Here is a 22762-nt window from a genome sequence, read left to right as displayed (position 1 = left end):
CCAAAAATATTCTCGTCGCTTAATTATTAATGATTAATGAAGGTCTTACGGGTGTGGAACGTCATGAGGGTGAGTAATTAATGACAGAATTTTCATTTTTGGGTGAACTAACCCTTTAATGCCACTCTGAGTCCATTTTTTCAGACTCAAAAACATCAGTTCACTGAAAGAACAATGAGCCCCACTTCATGCAGTCCATCATCATGTATTATAGGATAGGAGGAACTTCCCCCTCAACTTATTGTTAGTTACATGCCATAAAAAAAATCACCGCTTCTCTTTCAGGTGTTTAAGAATAAAAGTTTCTGTCTAACTTTCTCCTCAGCACACAAAGTGACTGAATGAGCCACTGTTTTGCTTATTAATTAATATGTTTGATTTTCTGATGTAAACTAAACCCCTTTCACATAATTCAGTATAATTTTATCACAGACAGAACACTGTATAAGGACATAGCCTAATGATAGAAATTAAAGCAAAACAGTTGGTCAAGTTGCAAAACATGGAATCCTATACCTGAGGTTGAAATAATGAGGGCAACATGTCCACTCTAAAAAGAAAGTCAATACTGAAAATATGGCTGCTGCTACTATGATAACACATAAAACATGATCAAGAGTATTTGGATATTTCGTATTTGTGACCCTGGAGCACAAAACCAGTCATAAGGGTCTTTTTTTTTTTAATTGAGATTCATATATCATCATCTGAAAGCTGAATAAATAAGCTTTCCATTGATGTACATGAAACAGAGGCCAGCTAATAGTCGCTGATCTCAAGAGATGCTCTAGCGACTGACACTAGCGGTTGCAACCTTTAGCTTCCTTGTTAGAGCGTCCGACTCCCACACCAGAGACCCAGGTTCGAGGCCGGCACAGAGCGGGGCGAGTAGTACCTGGGTAGAGAGGGTTACATATGGTTTGTTAGGATAGGACAATATTGGCCGAGATGTAACTATTTGAAGATCTGGAATCTGATGGTGCAAAAAAATCAAAATATTGAGAAAATCACTTTTAAAGTTGTCCAAAGTCCTTAGCAATGCATACGCACTCACAAAAATATTTTTTTATATATATATTTACGGTAGGAAATTTACAAAATCTTCATGGAACATGATCTTTACTTAATATCCTAATGATTTTTGGCATAAAAGAAAAATTGATAATTTTGACCCATACAATGTATTGTTGGCTATTGCTACATATATACCCATGCGACTTATTTAAGATCATATAACAAATATTTGTTCTGGTTCACCAAGATATTTGAGTAAAATAAATCAAAATGTAAAAAAAAAATTACAGCGTTTTCATTTAAAATGTAACCAATATCCTGTACCTTGGCATTCTATGAGGTTCAGTAAAGATTTTTTTCAAATATAGTATATTAAGACCTGTTCATTTAAAAGTTAAAGTTAAAGTAACTAACTGCTGTTCTAGTCCCAAAGTGACTCTAAACTCATTGTTGGCTAATAATAAACGATATTAAAGAGATTAAAAGAAAGTGTGTCCACAGTGAGAATGATTTCTTACAAGTGAATTTCAAACAGGTATAAACACAATTAATTAGAAGACCAAATACATGAGCAAATGAAATCTTTTTTGTTCATACACTTCTGTATTTGGACTTAAAAAGTTTAATTCTAGGACAAAATATTAATTTAAACAGAGAGCACATCCTCTATTAATGCAGTTATTATTTCAATGCAATGACAACATTACTTACAAATGTCCGGTCCATCCACACTAAAACATTCATTTTATAAGTGAGGTTCTTGAAACTGAGGAACTTGCTTAGAGGCCAGTATGGTTTACCACAAATGTTACCATAATATAGTTTACCAAGGAAAGTGAGTTTGATGGTCTTCTCATCATATTCACCATTGCCACAACTGACCAGGCATCTCTCCACCATAATCGTGTTTGCGTCACCTTGTCAAACCTCAGTCCTTCATTATACACAGTGATAGCCTTCATATAAAAAATTAAAGAAAAAAGATACAATGCAATCACATCCCCCCATTCACATTTAAAATATAAATAATCATATGGAATATGAATATCTACTTCACATACCAAACACAATCATTTCAATGCTGGGCCAAAAGTTACAATGATAAACTGGAAGACAACAGAGTTTATAACAACAGTATTTTTATCAGTTTTTATCCATATCAGTTTCTTTATTTAAAACAACAAGATTTTTAAAATGCACTATGAGGATCATTGGAAGAAGGATTCAAGCAAACTCATCGTAACACAAGCCAAAACAAATCCCTGCATGGAGAGCTCAGAATGAAACCAGTCTGCATTGTTCTAATACACAATATGGCAAGTTAAGAAATACAAACAATATGACTGTAACTTCTAGATTCTACATTTACTCTGAATACTCAAAATGCTTTAAGGTAAAGATCTTGCACTCTCAGACCTGGAGAAAGACCATCTTTGAAGATCTGAGGCAGGAGATGAAAATGGATCTGGGCCTCCCATATCACATAGAAGACACTGTCTGATTGACATAGAAATTTGAAACAATGACTAGCTTGAATATGTTATACATGTATGCAAAATGTGGTTGAATATATTGAACAGAAAAAAAAAAATCATCAGTCACAGGCTCACAGTATAACGAAATTACATTATATATTAATGAAATATCAGAAATCATTACATGAAATAAATTCTTGGACTAAATCTTGAAATAAATTCAGTGATGTTGAATATAATCTACACTTCATACATATATGTATTTACCTTCATGATCCTAGCAAGCAAGCTGAATCCAAATTTGCTTTTACCTAGTAGCAGAGAATTATACATAAGAACCAATTATATTAGAGAAAATAATGTAATGAATCATTTCACTTTTGCCATACACTTATTCTATAAAAACTGTTGTACTCTTTTGGCTGCATGGGGAGATTCTCTCTGAAATCTTTCTGAGATCCTCCCAGCTGTGATTAAATCATATTCAAAGGCATAGTCTGTCTGGTTACGCAGCAGGTAAGTTGAGCACTAGAGACCTTATTCCCAAGACATAGTGTTCATAAGGGCGAGACATCGTCCGACTCTGCTGACATTGACTGGAGACGCGTTAGAGTATAAATTTGTTAGTGTCGACTGGAGATGCCCCAGGTTAACTTAAGTCAAGTGCGTACAGGAATTTCTACCACACTGCTTTCTGAGCTACTGAACACTCAAAAGCAAAAACATCAAAAACACAATATTCTTCATATTTAGAATATTAAATAAAAGGGGATTATTTTCCCCCTCTTATTTAAAGTCATGGGAACTGTACTAAACTGAGGGCCAGTGATTAATATGTTCATTCATTCTTTGTATGTATAATGGTTAATTTGCTGTTGTTATTTAGTCAGGCATCAGTCACTCGCCCATCAGTCACTATATTTATACTTTATTGTTGTTTCTCTTTCTAGAACCACACTTAATTAAAGACTGTTCAAGTTTGCAATGAGTGGTGTGTGCATCTTGCTCCTAAACGGACAACACTTAAGTTAATTGTTATGATCGGACAATATTTGGTGGTTGCCACCGGGTATTAATTAGCACCTAAGAGCTGAACAATTCTTTACAGAAACGCTATACTTTATTTTTTGCTATTGGAGCAAATGAAAATACAAACATTATATTTGCCATCATCTCCCATTGCCCACTATAGAAGTTTATCCAACTATGACCACTTCCGCTTCTGAGATCTCCAGAAATGTGAAAAGGGTCCATTGGTTCATTTAAAGGGCTAGTTACTTAATTTGTTCATGAAAATACTAGCTGTGATCTGTAGCACATACTTACGTTAATGTTTGTTACATAATTTGATTTATAAAATTGAATAGATAAATATGACCCCCAAAGTCACCAGAACTGAATGTTTTGAATTGAATGGTTTCAATTTTAAAACTTACCATCTCTTCTTTGGACCCTGCATGTCGCATTTGCCTACTATTAAACACATTTCTTACCTATGAAACTTACATAAACTTCATATGAAATGTATGACAAAAATGTGTTATATTGGGTATATAATATATATTGGGTCACATGACCATAAAAGAGAAAATTACTTCCTCAAAATGACCATTGCATGTACCCTTCGCTAAAGGACTTACGGAAGGGCCCTTTGTGAAGGGATTCAGCTGTTTACTTTTTTTTTTTGGAACGCCCCTACAAATTGAGTCCCTTTCCCGAAGTGCCCAAACGCCATTTGGAATTTGCCCCAAGATGAACGAATCACTCACTGAGTCATCTTGTTATTTCCGAGTCATCTTGTTATTCCCAAGTCATATAAAAGATTTGTTCAAAATGACCAAATCGTTCATGATAGACCCATCTCTATTACTTACGGACATCCATCTGCACTGCATCACTACGCTGAGGGGCACCTTCTCCATTATTGGCCTCACAGAAATATGAACCGATATCCAGCTTAGACACACTAGGGAACTCCTGATCACACAAACAAAACAATTTTACAAAAATAATTTACTTTACAATAAGTTACCTTACAAGGTATAAAACCTAGAATTAAACTAAAAAGCAAATGACATTGAAATTATAGCAATATACAGTATAGTACTGAATGTTCTGAGCAAAGAGTTTCAGTCATTTGATGTGACTATATACATTCACACTCATTATATATGCTATTTTGTATTTTCTAATATTGTAGATCAAAACTCACCAGGTTTCCATTGAAAACATTCATCTTGTAGGTGAGGTTTTTAAATGTGGGGAACTTGCTGGGATCATCAGGGAGAGGTGTGTTGTCTTTGTACCACTTATAGGTGGGTGGGGGAGATCCAACATTGTCGAAGCAGGTCAGAAGGACGTTACTGCCTGTTGTGACTGAAGAAGGAATTCTGGATACAGGCTTGGAAGGAGGCACTGTATTGGAGGGAATTACAGTGGGAATTGTAAGGCTAACTATAATTATAAAACATTATTTAATCAAAGCTTAATATTGTGTTAAATATAAACAACACTGGACCCCACTGACTTTTATTGTATGTATCACTTTTTCAAAATATCGTCTTTTGTGTTCCACAGAAAAATAAATGCATATAGATTCGGAACCAAATATGGGTAATGAGTAAAGTAAGTAAAGAATAACAATAGTTCACAGTTTTGAGTGAACTATCCCTTAAAACGGCAACTTAAATTTGCCATAAGGAATTACAGTTGTTTTGTTGATTTCTAATAGGCTTAGCCACTGAATTAGACCAACCACGAACATTGTGATTGGTTAAAAGTAGGCTGGGCAATAGGTTGTTTGCAATCACGTGGTTCTGGTGACGCGCGAAATTAATGTGGAGGGCAAGAAGTGAAAATTAGAATGGAAGAGATGGGGAAAAGTCCGTACTGTGCTGGTTTAGAAAGGTATAAACAGAAAAGTACAACATATTTTGGACGTGAATCTTATGTCATGAAGAGGAGTGATTTTTCTACTGAATTGAAAGACTTGACTGCCATCGAGGAGGTAGATATAGAGAATGTGAAGCTGCCGTCACGCCGCGTTCAGTTCTAGTCTGGTTTGTTTATATCGCGCTGCCTTTCTGCTAGTGACGTTAAGGGCAGTATTTTTGATTTTCTGTCGTGGTTGTGAAAAATGTCGCCATTATAGGTCATTTATGCTGAATCAAGAATTGCAGCAGGAGCTCACATCATCGTTCAGGGAAAAAACTGGATTGTAATACAATTTTCGCCTTTTCGTGTAAAAACACTAAGGGAAGCTGGTGAGGTGGTGACAGGGAGACGCTGTATAGCAAATCTAATAATGTTACTGATTGAACCCATTCCCTATCAATAAAATAATCACATTGCTGAGTGTTTTTGAAAGTGTTGTATTTTGTTTAGTTTAATAATTAACATTACATTTGCGAGTATGACGCTCACTCGGCTTGTGATGAGTATAACTTGCACGCAGCCACTTCAAAACTGTTCACAAGCTTCTAAGGGTTTGATTTTGGTTGTCATTTGTTGAAATAAATAAATAAATAAATAAATAAAAATAAAAAAACCAGCGTGTCGGTGTCTGTCATAGACTGTAATAGGGTGTATGTCCGCTGAATGCCCCTCCGATTCTCCTCCGTGGTCATATGGGAAGGTGTATATTTACAAAGAAAACATTAAAACTACAGTTACATTTACACCCTTCCAACAAAGAAATGGAGCGACTTTTGTCGGCCTGTTGAACACATTTTTTTATTTGGACATTTTCTACCATATAATGGCTGAAGCAGCAGCAATATCTTCTCTTCCCTGCAAACGATACCATAAAGAATGTGAATATTTAACCAAGTCAAAAACAAAAAATGTAAGCAGGTATCCATATTCTTTTCAGTATTGGCAGACGCAAAACGCTGGTGACAACTTTTAAAGTTAAAAAACGATATAAGTTACGTAAACGATAAAAGCTCATTGTGGTTTCTCGGTTTGATAGATTTGAGCAACCATAAACGACGCAAAACAAAGGAATTTTGAGTTTGTGATAGGATTCCTATATAGAAAAATCACTCCTTGCCCTCCAGCCGCATTTCGCGTGCAGCAATGACGTCATGTGCAAACAACCTATTCCCAGACCCTGGGTTAGGGTTATGACTTCTCATCTATCAGGTAGTAAATGTTTATGTAAATAACACAAAATGATTTACCAAGGACAGTGAGTTTGATTGTCTTCTCGTCATATCCATTATTTCCAAGCACCTCACAGTCGTAGTCCCCGGTGTCTGCTCGCGTCACCTTTTCAAATCTCAGCCCTCCATTATACACAGTGATGCGGTTTTCATACTGAGCTGATGAAAGAAAAAAGATGCACATCTCCTCAAATGGTCATTTGACAGATGAACACACAATAAGGGAATGCAACTGCAAGGTTACAATGATGACAACAATAAACTTTTCATCCATACCAGTTGGCTTGTTATCAAAGTAAATGAATGACTGAGAGCCCTTGAGATCCTTGAACTTCCATTCTACTCTGGGTGTTGCTCCAAAGTCAGCAGTGTAGGTGCATTTCAAGTCAACTCCTGAAAAAAAAGTTAATACTTCGAATAACTTGATGCATAAATGTTTTTCATCAGTCCTTAAATGGGCAGACCTGTCTTTAGGCCAGTCAGTAGAGAGAGGCTCTCCAATAAATTGTTACATTTGTAACAAACACCACACAAATTACTATTCTTCAGTGCAAAACCTTTGCAGGCAGGCACCACATCAAATTTTCTCCATTATTTATATCTGACTGCTCATGACACATAGAAACGATTAGAATTGAAAGTCAAACAAACAGAAAAAGCAAAATGAAACTTACCCTCATTTTCTTTCACTTTTACTAAAGGGTTAGCAACGGTAACCGTAAAGGCATGTAGGCCTGCAGACAGAAAGAGACTGATTAAATCCATTATCACATCAGTAAGAAGAAATTCTTAAAATTGCATTAAACACATTATAAACTGCACTAACAGTCATATCCAGAGTGGAATGATGTTTTGATATCATCTTCATATAAGCCAGCCACTTATTTTGTTTATTTACAAAAACACCAGGACACAAAGAATCAAACGAAAGCAACATGTAAGATAGAACCCTGTTAATTTGGGCAGGCTCAGAAAAAGATAAATATGTAATTCCTGAAACCATGCAAATGATGAACACTTCAACATTTAAGGAAACCTATTACAGTATTAAAAACAAACAGATTTTTCCATATGGTTTACAAACATCCCATGTAATCTACTTATGTGTTCTATATTCACCATAGCCTGGGTTTCACAACTATAAATGTTTCAGATTGTGTTTCAAATGTGTTTTAGACAGAAATCTTCTCAAAGAGGTAAAGGTTAAAGGAAGACATTTGTTTTTAATTATTTAACCTTTAATATGACTTGATTTTGACAAACATAACAGCAAAGGATGTTGGGCCACGAAGACCAAGAAGAGAAAAAAATTGTAAGTCTGTTTCAAAACAATAACGTGTTCCATTTAAAAAGCCATCAGACCTGCTACAAAAATTCTTGTGACACCAGCAAACATTTCAATGTAAACGGTACATTTCATTTTAAAGTGTGTGAGGTTTCATTACAGGAAGTATTACAATTTTTTTTCTACTACAGAAATAGGGGAGCGCGGGGCACAATCTAGTGTGGGGTTAGTTGTAACACACATGGTTTAAATGCTTCCATGCTAGCATGATGAAACTTAGTGTATTTACTAGTTGCCATATTGACAATATATAGAAAAAAAATTGCGCCAATATTCAGAAATCTTCGGAAGATACCACTGAACATTTAACAATAGCAAAAGTAAATTTCTTAATTACATTTTTCTTCTATATTTTTTCAGTTTATTTAAAATTAGACAAATCTGATATTATTTTAATCTCCAATCTGTTTGGGTAGTTCTTTAATGCTTTGCTAACTAGCAGGAGATACTAACCAGGTTTAAATTCCAGTTGCGCAGATGGGGTAAGTTATAACACTGCGTTACACTGTGCACCGCTATTAGAACTATACTATTCAATACAATTACAATTACAGTTACAAATACAATTGGCATAATAACTTTTATAAATATATCTGTTGAGAAACCATGGAAAAAATGTGAATAAAGACAGAGGAAGAACCTGAACATTCAGAAAATATTATTTCAAGAAGCATTGGTACTATAGCTCGTCTATTTATTTATCTCGTGTTCTGTGAGAGCTGTGAGTGGAGGGAGGGGAGTGTTTTGTTCAGCTCTGTGTTTTTCTGAATGTCTGAATATGTTTCTCCATCTGTTTGCCTGTATACTGTTTTGACCTAGGCTGTATAGTTGTGTTTTGTGTGTAATTTGTGTTAATTGTCAAACTACAAAATTATTTAAATTTGAATTTCTAAAACAAAAATGCTATTATTTTATATGAAAAAAAAAAAAAAAAAAAAGCCTAATTGTCTTTTATTGACAAAATATTTTAGTTTGTCATGTATATTTTTTGATTAGATCAGAACATTTTAAGCTGTCATATGGGCATGTTGTCACATTTCACTTCCCTTATTTCAGGGTAAATAAAGAAAAAAGTATACACTGTATTAAAGGAACACTCCACTTTTTTTGAAAATAGGCTCATTTTCCAACTACCCTAGAGTTAAACAGTTGAGTTTTACCGTTTTCGAATCCATTCAGCCGATCTCCGGGTCTGGCGGTACCACTTTTAGCATAGCTTAGCATAATATCATTGCGCCTGCTGCAGCCATGGTACAGCAGCAAAGTTCCTTGATTATTACGCCGGAATGAGAGTATAGTTCCTAGCCATATCGGCCTAGAAAATCGCAACTTTTAATTTTCCGTCGGTCTTAGTACACGATGTAACTACAGAAGAGTCAAGTTTTAAATAGGAAAAATATTGAAACTCTTTGGTCATTTTTTAACGAGATGCTAACGGTCTAATCAGATTCAATGAACTATGCTAAGCTATGCTAAAAGTGGTACCGCCAGACCCGGAGATCGGCTGAATGGATTCGAAAACGGTAAAACTCAACTGTTTAACTCTAGGGGAGTTGGAAAATGAGCCTATTTTTTAAAAAATTGGAGTGTTCCTTTAATGAAACAAACAAAGCCAAATATATGTACCAGACATGTGTGAAATTAATGTGGAACCAAAGAAATTCTGATCCCTAAGTAGATTTACACAAACCGAGAAAGTCAAAAAGTGTTAGGTTGTGCCCCGCTGTCGTGCTCTCCCCTAGATGTAAGCCAGAAAATTATGTTATGGCAGTTACAACTGTTTTTTTACGTTTCTTTCTGAAACAACGGGTAAACAACAGCATGCATTAGTTATGAAATAAAATTCATATAGTATGAATTCACATTCATTCAACCATGTTTTTCTGACAATTCTTTCAATCATCATTTTTCAATCATTATTTTATACGTTTTCCAGACAAGTTCTGAATGTGTTTTCTCCTGAGAACTTGAGGGTAACAGGTATAAACAAACACGATACTGGATACGCAAATACTCCGAATTCATGAGTTTCCCCGTCTGCTCAACAGGATGTGTGCGCGCGCGCAGTGGATGTAGCTATCAACAAACTGTGTCCGTGTCACTGGCTGAGTACTGTCCACAAGTTTCAACACCCCATGAGGCCTTGCGTCAAAAGTGAGACTGTCTTCCGGTTTGAAGTAAACAAGCGGGACGTGACAGTCATTTAAGATTTAGCGATCCAAACTTGCGAACGTTTGGTCTTTACTTAAAGACTTAAGATTTCAACATCAATATTTGAACAATGTTTTACAATAAAAAATGTTACAGTAACAGTAATGTATTAGTGTCAGGAGTGCACATCAATCATGCCGAATCTAATATTCACATAAAAAGAGAACACATACCTATTCATTTGCACCTGCTTCCATTTATTTACGATCACAAGAATGCACAAAACAACTCCACTAAGGCTTTTAAATCCAAAGGCTTACACATTTATAAATATATTGATATGTTTACGTCACATTTCTGAGCATTTCTATTAATTTTCCTCGAAATTATGCGATGATTGCAATCCGAGGACATTTGAGCGATCTCTCCCGTCTATCTATACTGTTTGTTATACTGACAACAATATATGTTGTCATATATATATGTATAACAATATGTATAAGTATATCTTATACTGATTGTTGTATAAGGTCAGTAAAGTAAGGACAATTAAGGGCACGAAACTTGTTTATTATTGTGATATTATTAACTAATAAATGTACTAAACTAAAATGTTGTCCCTGAGCGCCGTTACAACATCTCTCATTAAAGTTTGCAACTTTACAAAGTAAACAATGATCCGAAAAACACTAGCCTCTTCGCTTATTAACACACAAAATACAATTGTAATACTACTTCCGTCGCCTCACCGGAAGTTGTACCCACGTTCTTTTTTACAGTAGCGCCCCCCGGAAACAGGTGGATAACATTCGATAACAAAAATATCACACTTTTACCTTATTAATCTACTGAAACTACACTGTTAACTGTTTTGCTATGTAAGAGTCGCTTTATATCCAAACATGTTTCGAACGGTTCTTAATCGACTCGGTTCACTGATTCATTTGAGTCAATGTGAATATGATGAAATAGGTAGGCTATGCTTCTTCAACTGGTTCTGTTTGACTATTTGCAAAATGTTGGTTCTCAAGGTTCATTGACAGGAGCCGATTCAAAATAACTATTTGTTACCGAATACCGTGACGATAATATTGTTTTTTTTTTTTTTTTACTTTCTTGCAGACATGTACCAGGCTGAATAAATTATAATTTAAACGCTAAACTCCACTAGCTATACGCAAATAGCCTAATTAATTTTTAATGTAGGCTAATAAAAAGAATAAAACTGACGAAAAGCAAATATTTTGACAAAATAGCAAAAAAAAAAAAAGAAAGAAAAAGAAAAAAAAAAAAGCTAATTAACTAAAGCTATTTAACAATATTCAACGTTTATAGTGAATAATTCACAGCAGTCAATGACACGACGTAATAAAAAACCGAAATGTAGGCTAAACATGATTCAAACACTGAAAACATGGACGCCTACCTGTGACAGAGAGAGAAAGGCACACAAAGACGAAGGTCAACATATCCACTCTGAAATGATAAAAAGTCTTCCAAAATAGGCTATTCCACTTTTCTAAAAAAAAAAAAAAAAAATGCCTGTTTTTATATTGTTACTAGAACTTTTAGGGAGCTGTTTATTTGCTAGACCGTCACAAAGCTAAGTCAAGATAAACTGAAATTTTGAAACTAAACGACCTTTAGAGTCATATTAAATACATAGACGCCTCATTGGCTGCTTTGGCCCGTTTTTTTTTTTTTTTTAGAAACCAATTTCAGTGGTTTATGATGTACGTGGTGTGCGCAGTTTGAGAGGACAGTCTTTGGACAGGGTCGTGGTGAGTGAAATCAGGAGAATCACGCCTTCTCCGTTGTCCAAAAAAAAAAGAAAAGAACACACCACACGCAACACTCATGGGAAGAGTGCACGACAGAGGAGAGTCATCTCCGCTAGGTCTGCCTGCATGCCTTCGTAAGAATCTCATAAAGTAGCGTTATGATAACCTTCATTTAATTGGCATAAGTATCGATATGTAAAGCTTGGGACTGTTAATAAGCCTGACATGGCTGACTTGTTTTAACGTTGTTAGCGTTATTTCCACAGAATCGAACGTACTTTTTATTATTCCAAATACAACATGTATAACGCTACTAACATTACCATTTTACAAACGAATACAACTTTAGTTGAGCTCTACTAGGCTATACTATATTTTCATAACGTAATTAAACAGTTTGCTTTTACACACACTGGATGATCTATGCAATTTGAATGACAGGGTTTGGTATGAACACCTGTAAAATGCGGGTAAAAATCAACATGGAAGGGTAACGATGTCAAATCACAAGGCAGTTTGGCAGGTTATGTTTCAAAAATTATGTTCACTCAATTTGCTAGTGAAGTTTATGTAATCTGCGCAGACTCATAAGTCAATATGAATATTAAATATAGCCGAATTGAGCAGCACCTGCGCTGGTTTGTTTGCTTTGAAGAGAATAGCGCAGACCCAAAAAAACATAATAATGTGGGGTAAATAACCCCAGTGTAAAAAGGAAAAAACCATCTCGCAACAATGAGCAGACCCTGGCCAGATATAAACACTGATTTTGCAGCAGCGATCAAAATGAGTAAATGACCTTTGAAACTTTGAAACTTACGCTTCAAATAGATTGTATTACATTGTTATACCAATAGGTGGCGAACAGTTATTTTAAAGACATGGCATTTGGCAAACCACCAACCCCCACCCACCACCACCCCTTTTGGTACATTCCATGTTTTTTGGGGGGCAACAACATGATTAAAAAATGTTGTTTACCATGTCATGTGACCATTTACCAACATCAGAGAACCATGACCTTAATTTTATTATTATTATTATTATTGACTTAATTTTATTATTGACCTAACTTACTCACTTAAAATTGAAGGGCTTCTTCAAGTAAATGTCAAAGAGGTACAAAAAAAGCTGGGGAATCCCTGCATTACATGTAAATATGAAATGATGTGAGTTTTTGTACATTTTAATGTGTATGAAAGAAAAAAAACTTCCAAAGACAGTAATAAATGGTTAAATGACTCACTGAGTGATAATTCAAATAATAATTAATGTGTTCATTAAGAGCTGATTAGATATACAGTGTTGCAATGTGATGCAATGAAAACTTTTTTTTTTTTTTTTTTAAAGTGAAACAAAAAACCTTAAAATCTCCAGCTGTGTTCAGATGAACATGTAAAGTCTATGATGGAATTAATTCCATGGAGTAAATTATGACAAATTTAAATTTTTTAGTGGAATAATTCTTTAATCTCATCACCCCTTAACGCCACTACCATCACAGTGTGTTTGTGTGTGTGTGTATCATCCAATGTGTGCACATACTGTATGTGAATGTGTCTGAAAATAGTGTCAGAGAGTGGGAGACAGGGACTGTTGAATATGACCAGTGACATAATGCACACAGCTGTTCTGGGTTTAACTACTGATACTCACAGCATTAGGCAGAGGAGGTACAGTCTCTTGGAAATGCTGATAACAGTCCACTGACAGGCTCTCCTCAGCTTTCCTTGAGACTTGTGTTGTCCTGGTTGTCTCACTTGGCGAAAAACTCTCCCTTCTTACAACTACTTCTGTCTCCTCAACTGTTTGTCTTTGGGGAAACCTTCAATGTGTGAGAAAAGTTAGCTAGCCCGCGAACTACAATAAGAATCACAATATGTCAGTCACTCAGCCGAAATGAGTAGCTTGTCATAAAAAGTTGGTTTTAAAACTATAATAGAAAACATGTAAACTTTTTGATTTCTTATAAAGTCTCAAATTTCACAGATAACTAGTGATATCACTAGCTATTAATTCCAAGTGGTGCTCACTACAGAGCCAAATGAAGTCCAGCCCAACCTCTCTGGATGTCACAGGTTGAGCTTGACCTAGTCCGGCTCCACCTTTATAGATCTAATGGGTGTAGGAATAGAGTTACGGGCAGAGTTAGGGTGTGGTTGGACCTTCTAGCTCCACCCATTACGTCCAAATTACATCCAGAGATTACAGAGCAGAGATTACATCTAGCTCTGCAGTGAGCAGCCTCTCATTAATTCTCCATTAGGTTCTTTTCGACTGACTCCAGTGGCCAACTACTGTCAATATAATTACATAAACAAAATACAACCAAACAACTGTTAAAAACATCCACGAAACTGTAGAATTACTCACCAGGTTATCACTAAAAACATTCATTTTTTAGGTGAGGTTGCAAAAACTAAGGAGCTTGCTAGATATATATTAAAAATCCCCATCACATCTTTAATAAATGAGTTAACAATACAAAATGATCTACAACATAAGCAATAGGGATCATATTTACCTCTTCATTTAGCAGATGTTTTTTTTTGTTTTCAAATGCGACTTACAAATGTTCTCACTACAATATTTCTGAAGAGGCAACAATATTTGCAGTAACAAGTGTTTCTGACTACCAAAAAGTAACTGGAAGTAAGAATTTCGATGATTCAGATTTACTGATTCAAAGACAATGAGTTTGATGGTCTTCTCGTCATATTCACCATTGTCAGACACCTCTCTGCCATAATCTTGTTTTCGTCACCTTGTCAAACCCCAGTCCTTTATTATACACAGTGCTAGCCTTCATATCGAGAATGAAACAAAAAGATACAAACGAATCACATCCCTCCCTGTATCACATTTAAAATATAAATAATCATATTGAATATGAATATCTACTTCACATACCAAACACAATATTTCAATGCTGGGCCAAAAGTTACAATGATAATCTGGAAGACAACATAGTTTATAACAACAGTATAGTTTTTATCCATACCAGTTCCTTTTTTAAAACATTTTTAAAAACAACATTTTTTCAACATCACAGGATTTTAAAATGCACTGTGATCCATCACTGGAAGACAATGCAAGCAAACTCAGTATAACACATGCCAAAACAAATCCTTGCATGGAGAGCTCAGAATGAAACCAGTCTGAATGTGCAACATAATCTGTGTTGTTCTACACAATATGCCAGGGTAAGAAATACAAACAATATGATATGACTGTAGAAAACATTGTCTGATTGACACAGAAAACTGAAACAATGAATAGTCTGAATATGTTATACATATATGCAAAATGTGGTTGAATATATAAACATAGCAGTGATGTTGAATGGAATCTACACTTCATGTCCACGTTTTTGCAGCTCCAGTTTTAACTTGGTTATTTCTAATTCCAGTTTTTGTATCTCTAGTTTTAGTTTCACCTCTTGTAACGTGAATACACCATACATTTTTTCCAGCATGTGGTTCATGGTGATCTTGCTCGGCAAATTCTGTGTCTCCGTGCTCAAGGTGCCCCTCAGAGTTGGCACTTGGCTGCTGTCTACATCAACTATATTACAAAGACATAGTTATTAGCATAAAAATAAAATAAAAATGCTAAAAATTCCAAAAAGTAGCAATGCTAGGGAGACATTAAAAAGCTTAGTTTATTGACATATTTGTAACAGGTTGTACACAGTCGAAACAGTGATAATGACTATCTAACTATCTTTGTGGGCTACTGAAAAAAAGCAAAAACATCGGAAACACAATATTCTATTTATAAGATTGTCCAAGCGGTGCTGGGATTATGGCTGTTTGATGCCTGCCAGTAACTCTGTTCTCAGTTCCTCCAATGATTCCCCAAACATGGGGTATTCCTCTCCATAAACTTCTAGAATTAGTTCTGTTGTCCTTTTTAAATTTAATATTTGGTTGTCTTTCTGTTGCTTGATTTTATCTCTGTCTGTGCCCACTGCACAATTTTTAAAAAATCTTTAATGATTTATTAATTTAAAAAAAAAAAAAAAAAAAAAAAGAGAGAAAAATTTTATGGCAAATATTGCAAATTGCAAATATTCTCAGAAGTTAATGGCTATGTTTATGCAACCAGCCCCAGATATGTCATGGATTTTTATTTGTTTGTTTACACTGTATTTTGAAAATTTAAGGAGGTACATATGATCAAATATGAAAATCTTATAGTGCAGTAACAACTGAAATGAACTGAGTATTATAGTTTAAAAAAATAAAATATGACTTTATTTAAAGAGCACATCATCTGGTTATTCTGAAATTATCCACTCAGTGTGAAAATGTTAGTGCAGTTATTATTTGAATGCAATGACAATGTTACTTACAGACGTCCATCCGCACTGCATCACCCCGCTGAGTGACGCCTTCACCATTATTGGCCTCACAGAAATATGAACCGATATCCAGCTTAGACACACTCGGGAACTCCTGATCACACACAGACAAAAAATATTTTTACATATTGGATTTACCATACAATAAATTTACACAGTATAAACCTAGAATTACAGTTGCAAGAAAAAGTATGTGAACCACTAATTTTAACAAAATAAGGGAGATAATACAAAATGCATGTTATTTTTTATTTAGTACTGTCCTGAGTAAGATATTTTACATATAATCCACAAGACCAAAAAAATAGCTGAATTTATTAAAATAACCCCATTCATAAGTATGTGAACCATTGATTCCTAATACTGTGTGTGGTTACCTGGATGATCTATGACTGTTTGTTTGTTTTGTGATGGTTGTTCATGAGTCCCTTGTTTGTCCTGAGCAGTTAAACTGAGCTCTGTTCATCAGAAAAATCCTCCAGGTCCTGCAGATTCTTCAGTTTTCCAGCATCTTTTGCGTATTTGAACCCTTTCCAGCAGTGACTGAATGATTTTAAGTCTTTTCACACTGAGGATAAATGAGGGACTCAAACACAACTATTAAAAACGGTTCAAACATTCACTGATGCTCCAGAAGGAAGCACGATGCATTACGGGGGCGAAAACATTTGGAATTTGAAGATCAAGGTAAATTGTTTTTAATTTGTCTTCCGGGAAACATGAAAGTATCTTCTGTTGCTTCCGAAGGGCAGTACTAAATGAAAAAAAATTATATTCAAGCGAAATAAGAAAAATTTGGACCTCTTTATCCTGTTCAAAAGTTTTCACCCCCCGACTCTTAATGCATCGTGTTTCCTTCTGGAGCATCAGTGAATGTTTGAAACTTTTTTAATAGTTGTGTTTGAGTCCCTCAGTTGTCCTCCATGTGAAAAGATGGATCTCAAAATCATTCAGTCACTGTTGTAAAGGGTTCAAATATGCAAAAGATGGTGGAAAACTGAAGAATTTTTGTCACCTGGAGATTTTTTCTGAAGAACAGAGCTCAGTTTAACTGCTCAGAATAAACAAGAGACTCATGAACAACCATCACAAAACAAAAAAAAACGTAGATCATCCAGGTAACCACACAGTATTAAGAATCAATGGTTCACAAACTTTTGAACTGGGTCATTTGAATAAATTCAGCTATTTTTTTGTCTTATGGATTATATGTAAACATCTTTTATGTAAAATATCTTACTCAGGACAGTACTAAATAAAAAATAACATGCATTTTGTATGATCTCTCTTATTTTGTTAAAATTTTGCACATTTTCACAGATTCTCTGGTTCACATACTTTTTCTTGCAACTATATTAACACACAAAATTACATTTTATGAACAAAATTACAAGAGTTTCAATCATCTGATGTGAATATACACACACATTATATTATTTATGCTATTTTGTATTTTCTTATATTGTAGATCAAAACTCACCAGGTTTCCATTGAAAACATTCATCTTGTAGGTGAGGTTTTTAAATGTGGGGAACTTGCTGGGATCATCAGGGAGAGGTGTGTTGTCTTTGTACCACTTATAGGTGGGTGGGGGAGATCCAACATTGTCGAAGCAGGTCAGAAGGACGTTACTGCCTGTTGTGACTGAAGAAGGAATTCTGGATACGGGCTTGGAAGGAGGCACTGTATTGGAGGGAATTATACAGTGGGAATTGTAAGGCTAATTATATAAAACAAAAAAGCAATAATCTGTGCACCCCACCAACCATGTACAACAAAATGTCTTAATATAATTTCTACTCAAATTTACCAAGGACCATGAGTTTGATGGTCTTCTCATCATAACCACCATTTCCAGACACCTCACAGTCATAGTCTCCAGTGTCTGCTCTCGTCACCTTGTCAAATCTCAGACCTCCATTATACACAGTGATACGGCCTTCATATTCAGCTGATGAAAGAAAAAAGATGCACAATGCTAAATATTTTCCCAATTCTCATTTCAATAAAACAACATCTACACACATTAAAGGAATGCTACTGCAAGGTTACAATGATGACACTGGATGGCAGCCATTTTATCCATACCAGTTAGCCTGCTATCAAAGTAGATGAAAAACTGATATCCCTTGAGATCCTTGAACTTCCATTCTACTCTGGGTGTTGCTCCAAAGTCAGCAGTGTAGGAACATTTCAAGTCAACTCCTGAAAAAAAAAAAAAAAAAGTAATAATTTGTTTAATCTGATGCATAAATGTGCATTGTTTTTCACATCAAATCCTTGAGCAAGGATCACCAAAAAGCCAGAAGAGAAAGGCTCTCCAGTAAACTGTTACATTTGTAAGAACACACAAAACAGGTCACCACATCAGTGTTTTTTCTTTTTTTTTCTGTTTGGCTACTCACTGCCACAGAAACAATTAGGCTATAATTGAAAGACAAAGATTAACAGAAAAAGTAAAATGAAACTTACCCTCATTCTCTTTCACTGTTATTAAGGGATTACTAATGCTAACCGTAAAAGATGCATGTAGGCCTGTGGACAGAAAGAGATGGATTCAAGCCTATACAAACTACATCAGTAAGAAAAAAATTCTTAGAACATTCACATTCAAAGCATTATAAATCACATGAACAGCTGTATCCAGAGTGGAATGATGTTCAGACATCATGTTATACAGACATGTGTAATACCTGAACCTATACAAATGCATATTTCAACATTTAAGGAAACAAATTACTCTTCAACAGTATTAAAACAGTATTTTTACACACACAGCATGCAATCTACTAATATATTATTCTATATACTCACTGGACTCCCTGGCCAGTTGTTCATAGGCAAAAACCCATTCAAAATACGACTGTTTATCTAATTGGTTACTATAAAATTAGGCCACATTTGAGACACAGGTACACACTGTTCTTGTAGACTTATAGCTAATAAATAACCTCTAAATTAAACAATACATTTAACTATATACAATAGTAGGATGATATTATTAATTTACTAAAATATAGAGGAAAAACACTGATGGAAACTGTTCCAACAAAATAGCAGCTAATTTAAAAAAAAAAAATTCTCTGTAAACAAAGACTACTACCAAAGGCTCCTACCTGTGACTGAGATAGAGAGGCACACAAAGACGAAAGTCAACATATCCACTCTCGAGAGTAAATGTTTCTCTTTTAAAAATGATGTCTGGTTTATATTAGACCTATGGTAGTTGCAGTTGTTTATCTGTTATGTTCCCACAAAACTGAGTCAAAATAAGCTGAAAGGCTGATAGACTAGTGTAACATGTTGCGTGTGTGATTGGTTGGACGCTCACACTGCCGCTGCATGAAAGTAAACACAGATTCCAGGTTAGACAAATAATTGGAAATCGTTCTCAGAATGAACCCTGTTTAGAAGTCCAAACTTTTGCCAATAGGTCTTTGTATCCTACAAGTAACTAACATGATAAGATCTACAGTAACAAACATGTCAGGAGAGTAGAGAACCAATAGATAGGAAAACGTTCAGGGATTATGGATTATTTAAAATTAAGTGTGAAACATTTAATTAGCAAAATATACGACTCAATTTTTAATGATTAGCTGTGGACAGTGGAGCAGAGGAAAGAAAAACATGACACCAGCTGCACACTTCTTCTTAATAAAAACAGAAAACCACAGTATGTAAATGTGGTGTAACTTTTCCTGTTGGGGTGGACTGAGATGGTGTTGAATCAGCTGTGTGGAGACTGGTTACCATGGTACCAGCAGTTGTGTCTGATATTATCAAGGTATGACTGACACCTTTTTCTCTAGTCTAGACTAACCAGACTATAAATGTTTTCTGCTTTCAAAAATTTAGGTAGATATTGTAAACATTTTATTTAATGTTAGAAATTTTGTTATCACTGCTTTGTTTGCATACAAAGGGTTATTTCATTAATAAGATACAACATACAGAACCATAAATATTTTAATGAAAACATACTTGTAATAAAATCATTTATAATAATAAATCGTAAATAAAATCATTTATAATAAGAGAAAACTCTTATACTTGTATACAGAGTCAAAGATTTGACACAAGATTCAAACTTGTGTATTTCTGGACAATGTAGATTGCCTTTAAATTACATTATGAATTTAATTCGTAACTTCCAAAGTACTGTGCTATTTAATTCACAAATTCTGACTCTTAATTATTTAATTCATTATTTAACCCTTAGTATTTAACCTGAAATATTTTTGTAATCTTTTTTACTTGCATTACTGAAATAAAAGAGATGTAATTCAGAATTTGCATACATACTTAAGAGTCTTCAGCTGTGATGTATGTATTATATAATTATTTATAAGTAATGTGATGTGAAGGCCAAGTATGGTAACCCATACTCTGAATTTGTCCTCTACATTGCGTCCTCCCATCCAAGGTAGAGTTTCCCAAAAGCATACGATGCTTTTAGGAAATGCTGCCCAGGTTAGTGCACACACATTAGAAGCAATGAGTCATAAACACACACACCCGGTGCAGTTGCTGGAGTTTAGGTGCCTTGCTCAAGGGCACCTCAGTCGGGGGTATTGAGGGTGGAAGAGAGTGCTATTAATAATATTATAAAACGGTTAGTTCCTGTCCTTGATTCTAATAGCTGTGTTTTATTCACGATAAAACACGGCTATGACCGCTTCACCCAACGGTTCTGTGTATCACTACACAACACCCTTAGCAACCACTCTTAGCAACGTAAACTGTTTGTTGTCAGGTGATATTGTTCATTGAAGCTTACTGTATTATGTAGAAGAGTATTGTGAGAAAGAGATCGATTGAGCGAGTTTATTACCTGCTTTCAGTTTTAGCATTTTCCTTCCGGTAAGTTCTATGTTCATAATAAAACATCTGTTGAAATGTCCGATGTACAGGTGCTGGTCATATAATTAGAATATCATCAAAAAGTTGATTTATTTCACTAATTCCATTCAAAAAGTGAAACTTGTATATTATATTCATTCATTACACACAGACTGATATATTTCAAATGTTTATTTCTTTTAATTTTGATGATTATAACTGACAACTAAGGAAAATCACAAATTCAGTATCTCAGAAAATTAGAATATTACTTAAGACCAATACAAAGAAAGGATTTTTAGAAATCTTGGCCAACTGAAAAGTATGAACATGAAAAGTATGAGCATGTACAGCACTCAATACTTAGTTGGGGCTCCTTTTGCCTGAATTACTTCAGCAATGCGGCGTGGCATGGAGTCGATCAGTCTGTGGCACTGCTCAGGTGTTATAAGAGCCTAGGTTGCTCTGATAGTGGCCTTCAGCTCTTCTGCATTGTTGGGTCTGGCATATTGCATCTTCCTCTTCACAATACCCCATAGATTTTCTATGGGGTTAAGGTCAGGCGAGTTTGCTGGCCAATTAAGAACAGGGATACCATGGTCCTTAAACCAGGTACTGGTAGCTTTGGCACTGTGTGCAGGTGCCAAGTCCTGTTGGAAAATGAAATCTGCATCTCCATAAAGTTGGTCAGCAGCAGGAAGCATGAAGTGCTCTAAAACTTCCTGGTATATGGCTGCGTTGACCTTGGACCTCAGAAAACACAGTGGACCAACACCAGCAGATGACATGGCTCCCCAAACCATCACTGACTGTGGAAACTTTACACTGGACCTCAAGCAACGTGGATTGTGTGCCTCTCCTCTCTTCCTCCAGACTCTGGGACCCTGATTTCCAAAGGAAATGCAAAATTTACTTTCATCAGAGAACATAACTTTGGACCACTCAGCTGCAGTCCAGTCCTTTTTGTCTTTAGCCCAGGCGAGACGCTTCTGACGTTGTCTGTTGTTCAAGAGTGGCTTGACACAAGGAATGCAACAGCTGAAACCCATGTCTTGCATACGTCTGTGCGTGGTGGTTCTTGAAGCACTGACTCCAGCTGCAGTCCACTCTTTGTGAATCTCCCCCACATTTTTGAATGGGTTTTGTTTCACAATCCTCTCCAGGGTGTGGTTATCCCTATTGCTTGTACAATTTTTTCTACCACATCTTTTCCTTCCCTTCGCCTCTCTATTAATGTGCTTGGACACAGAGCTCTGTGAACAGCCAGCCTCTTTTGCAATGACCTTTTGTGTCTTGCCCTCCTTGTGCAAGGTGTCAATGGTCGTCTTTTGGACAACTGTCAAGTCAGCAGTCTTCCCCATGATTGTGTAGCCTACAGAACTAGACTGAGAGACCATTTAAAGGCCTTTGCAGGTGTTTTGAGTTAATTAGCTGATTAGAGTGTGGCACCAGGTGTCTTCAATATTGAACCTTTTCACAATATTCTAATTTTCTGAGATACTGAATTTGGGATTTTCCTTAGTTGTCAGTTATAATCATCAAAATTAAAAGAAATAAACATTTGAAATATATCAGTCTGTGTGTAATGAATGAATATAATATACAAGTTTCACATTTTGAATGGAATT

General features: G+C 35.4%; 2 protein-coding genes across 4 annotated transcripts; both read right to left on the bottom strand.

Annotated features, from left to right (window-relative positions):
• Nucleotides 1-142: 142 nt before the first annotated feature.
• Nucleotides 143-11838, bottom strand: LOC127512335 (junctional adhesion molecule A-like). Of its 3 annotated transcripts, XM_051893132.1 has the most exons (8): nucleotides 11575-11823; nucleotides 7327-7386; nucleotides 6929-7045; nucleotides 6671-6811; nucleotides 4702-4904; nucleotides 4364-4466; nucleotides 2757-2800; nucleotides 2137-2511 (listed from the first exon to the last, which is right to left on the bottom strand). In XM_051893132.1, exons 1-8 carry the CDS (start codon nucleotides 11615-11617, stop codon nucleotides 2494-2496), a joined length of 729 nt encoding a protein of 242 aa, XP_051749092.1. In that variant the 5' UTR covers nucleotides 11618-11823; the 3' UTR covers nucleotides 2137-2493. The 3 variants fall into 3 exon arrangements, with proteins under 3 accessions (XP_051749091.1, XP_051749092.1, XP_051749090.1); XM_051893131.1 differs by lacking the exons at nucleotides 2137-2511; nucleotides 2757-2800 and adding an exon at nucleotides 143-895 and having other exon boundaries at nucleotides 11575-11838; XM_051893130.1 differs by lacking the exon at nucleotides 2757-2800 and having other exon boundaries at nucleotides 11575-11836.
• A 2842-nt stretch (nucleotides 11839-14680) lies between these two features.
• Nucleotides 14681-19673, bottom strand: f11r.2 (F11 receptor, tandem duplicate 2). Its single transcript, XM_051893129.1, has 7 exons — nucleotides 19409-19673; nucleotides 18765-18827; nucleotides 18381-18497; nucleotides 18103-18243; nucleotides 17773-17975; nucleotides 16284-16386; nucleotides 14681-15493 (listed from the first exon to the last, which is right to left on the bottom strand). The coding sequence occupies exons 1-7, from the start codon at nucleotides 19449-19451 to the stop codon at nucleotides 15279-15281; spliced, it is 885 nt and encodes a 294-aa protein (XP_051749089.1). The 5' UTR covers nucleotides 19452-19673; the 3' UTR covers nucleotides 14681-15278.
• Nucleotides 19674-22762: the final 3089 nt, after the last annotated feature.

Source organism: Ctenopharyngodon idella, chromosome 5 (genome assembly GCF_019924925.1).
Source record: "Ctenopharyngodon idella isolate HZGC_01 chromosome 5, HZGC01, whole genome shotgun sequence".
NCBI classification, from domain to species: domain Eukaryota; kingdom Metazoa; phylum Chordata; class Actinopteri; order Cypriniformes; family Xenocyprididae; genus Ctenopharyngodon; species Ctenopharyngodon idella.
Note: the sequence above shows the minus strand (reverse complement) of the source record. Positions and strands in the feature narration are given on the sequence as shown.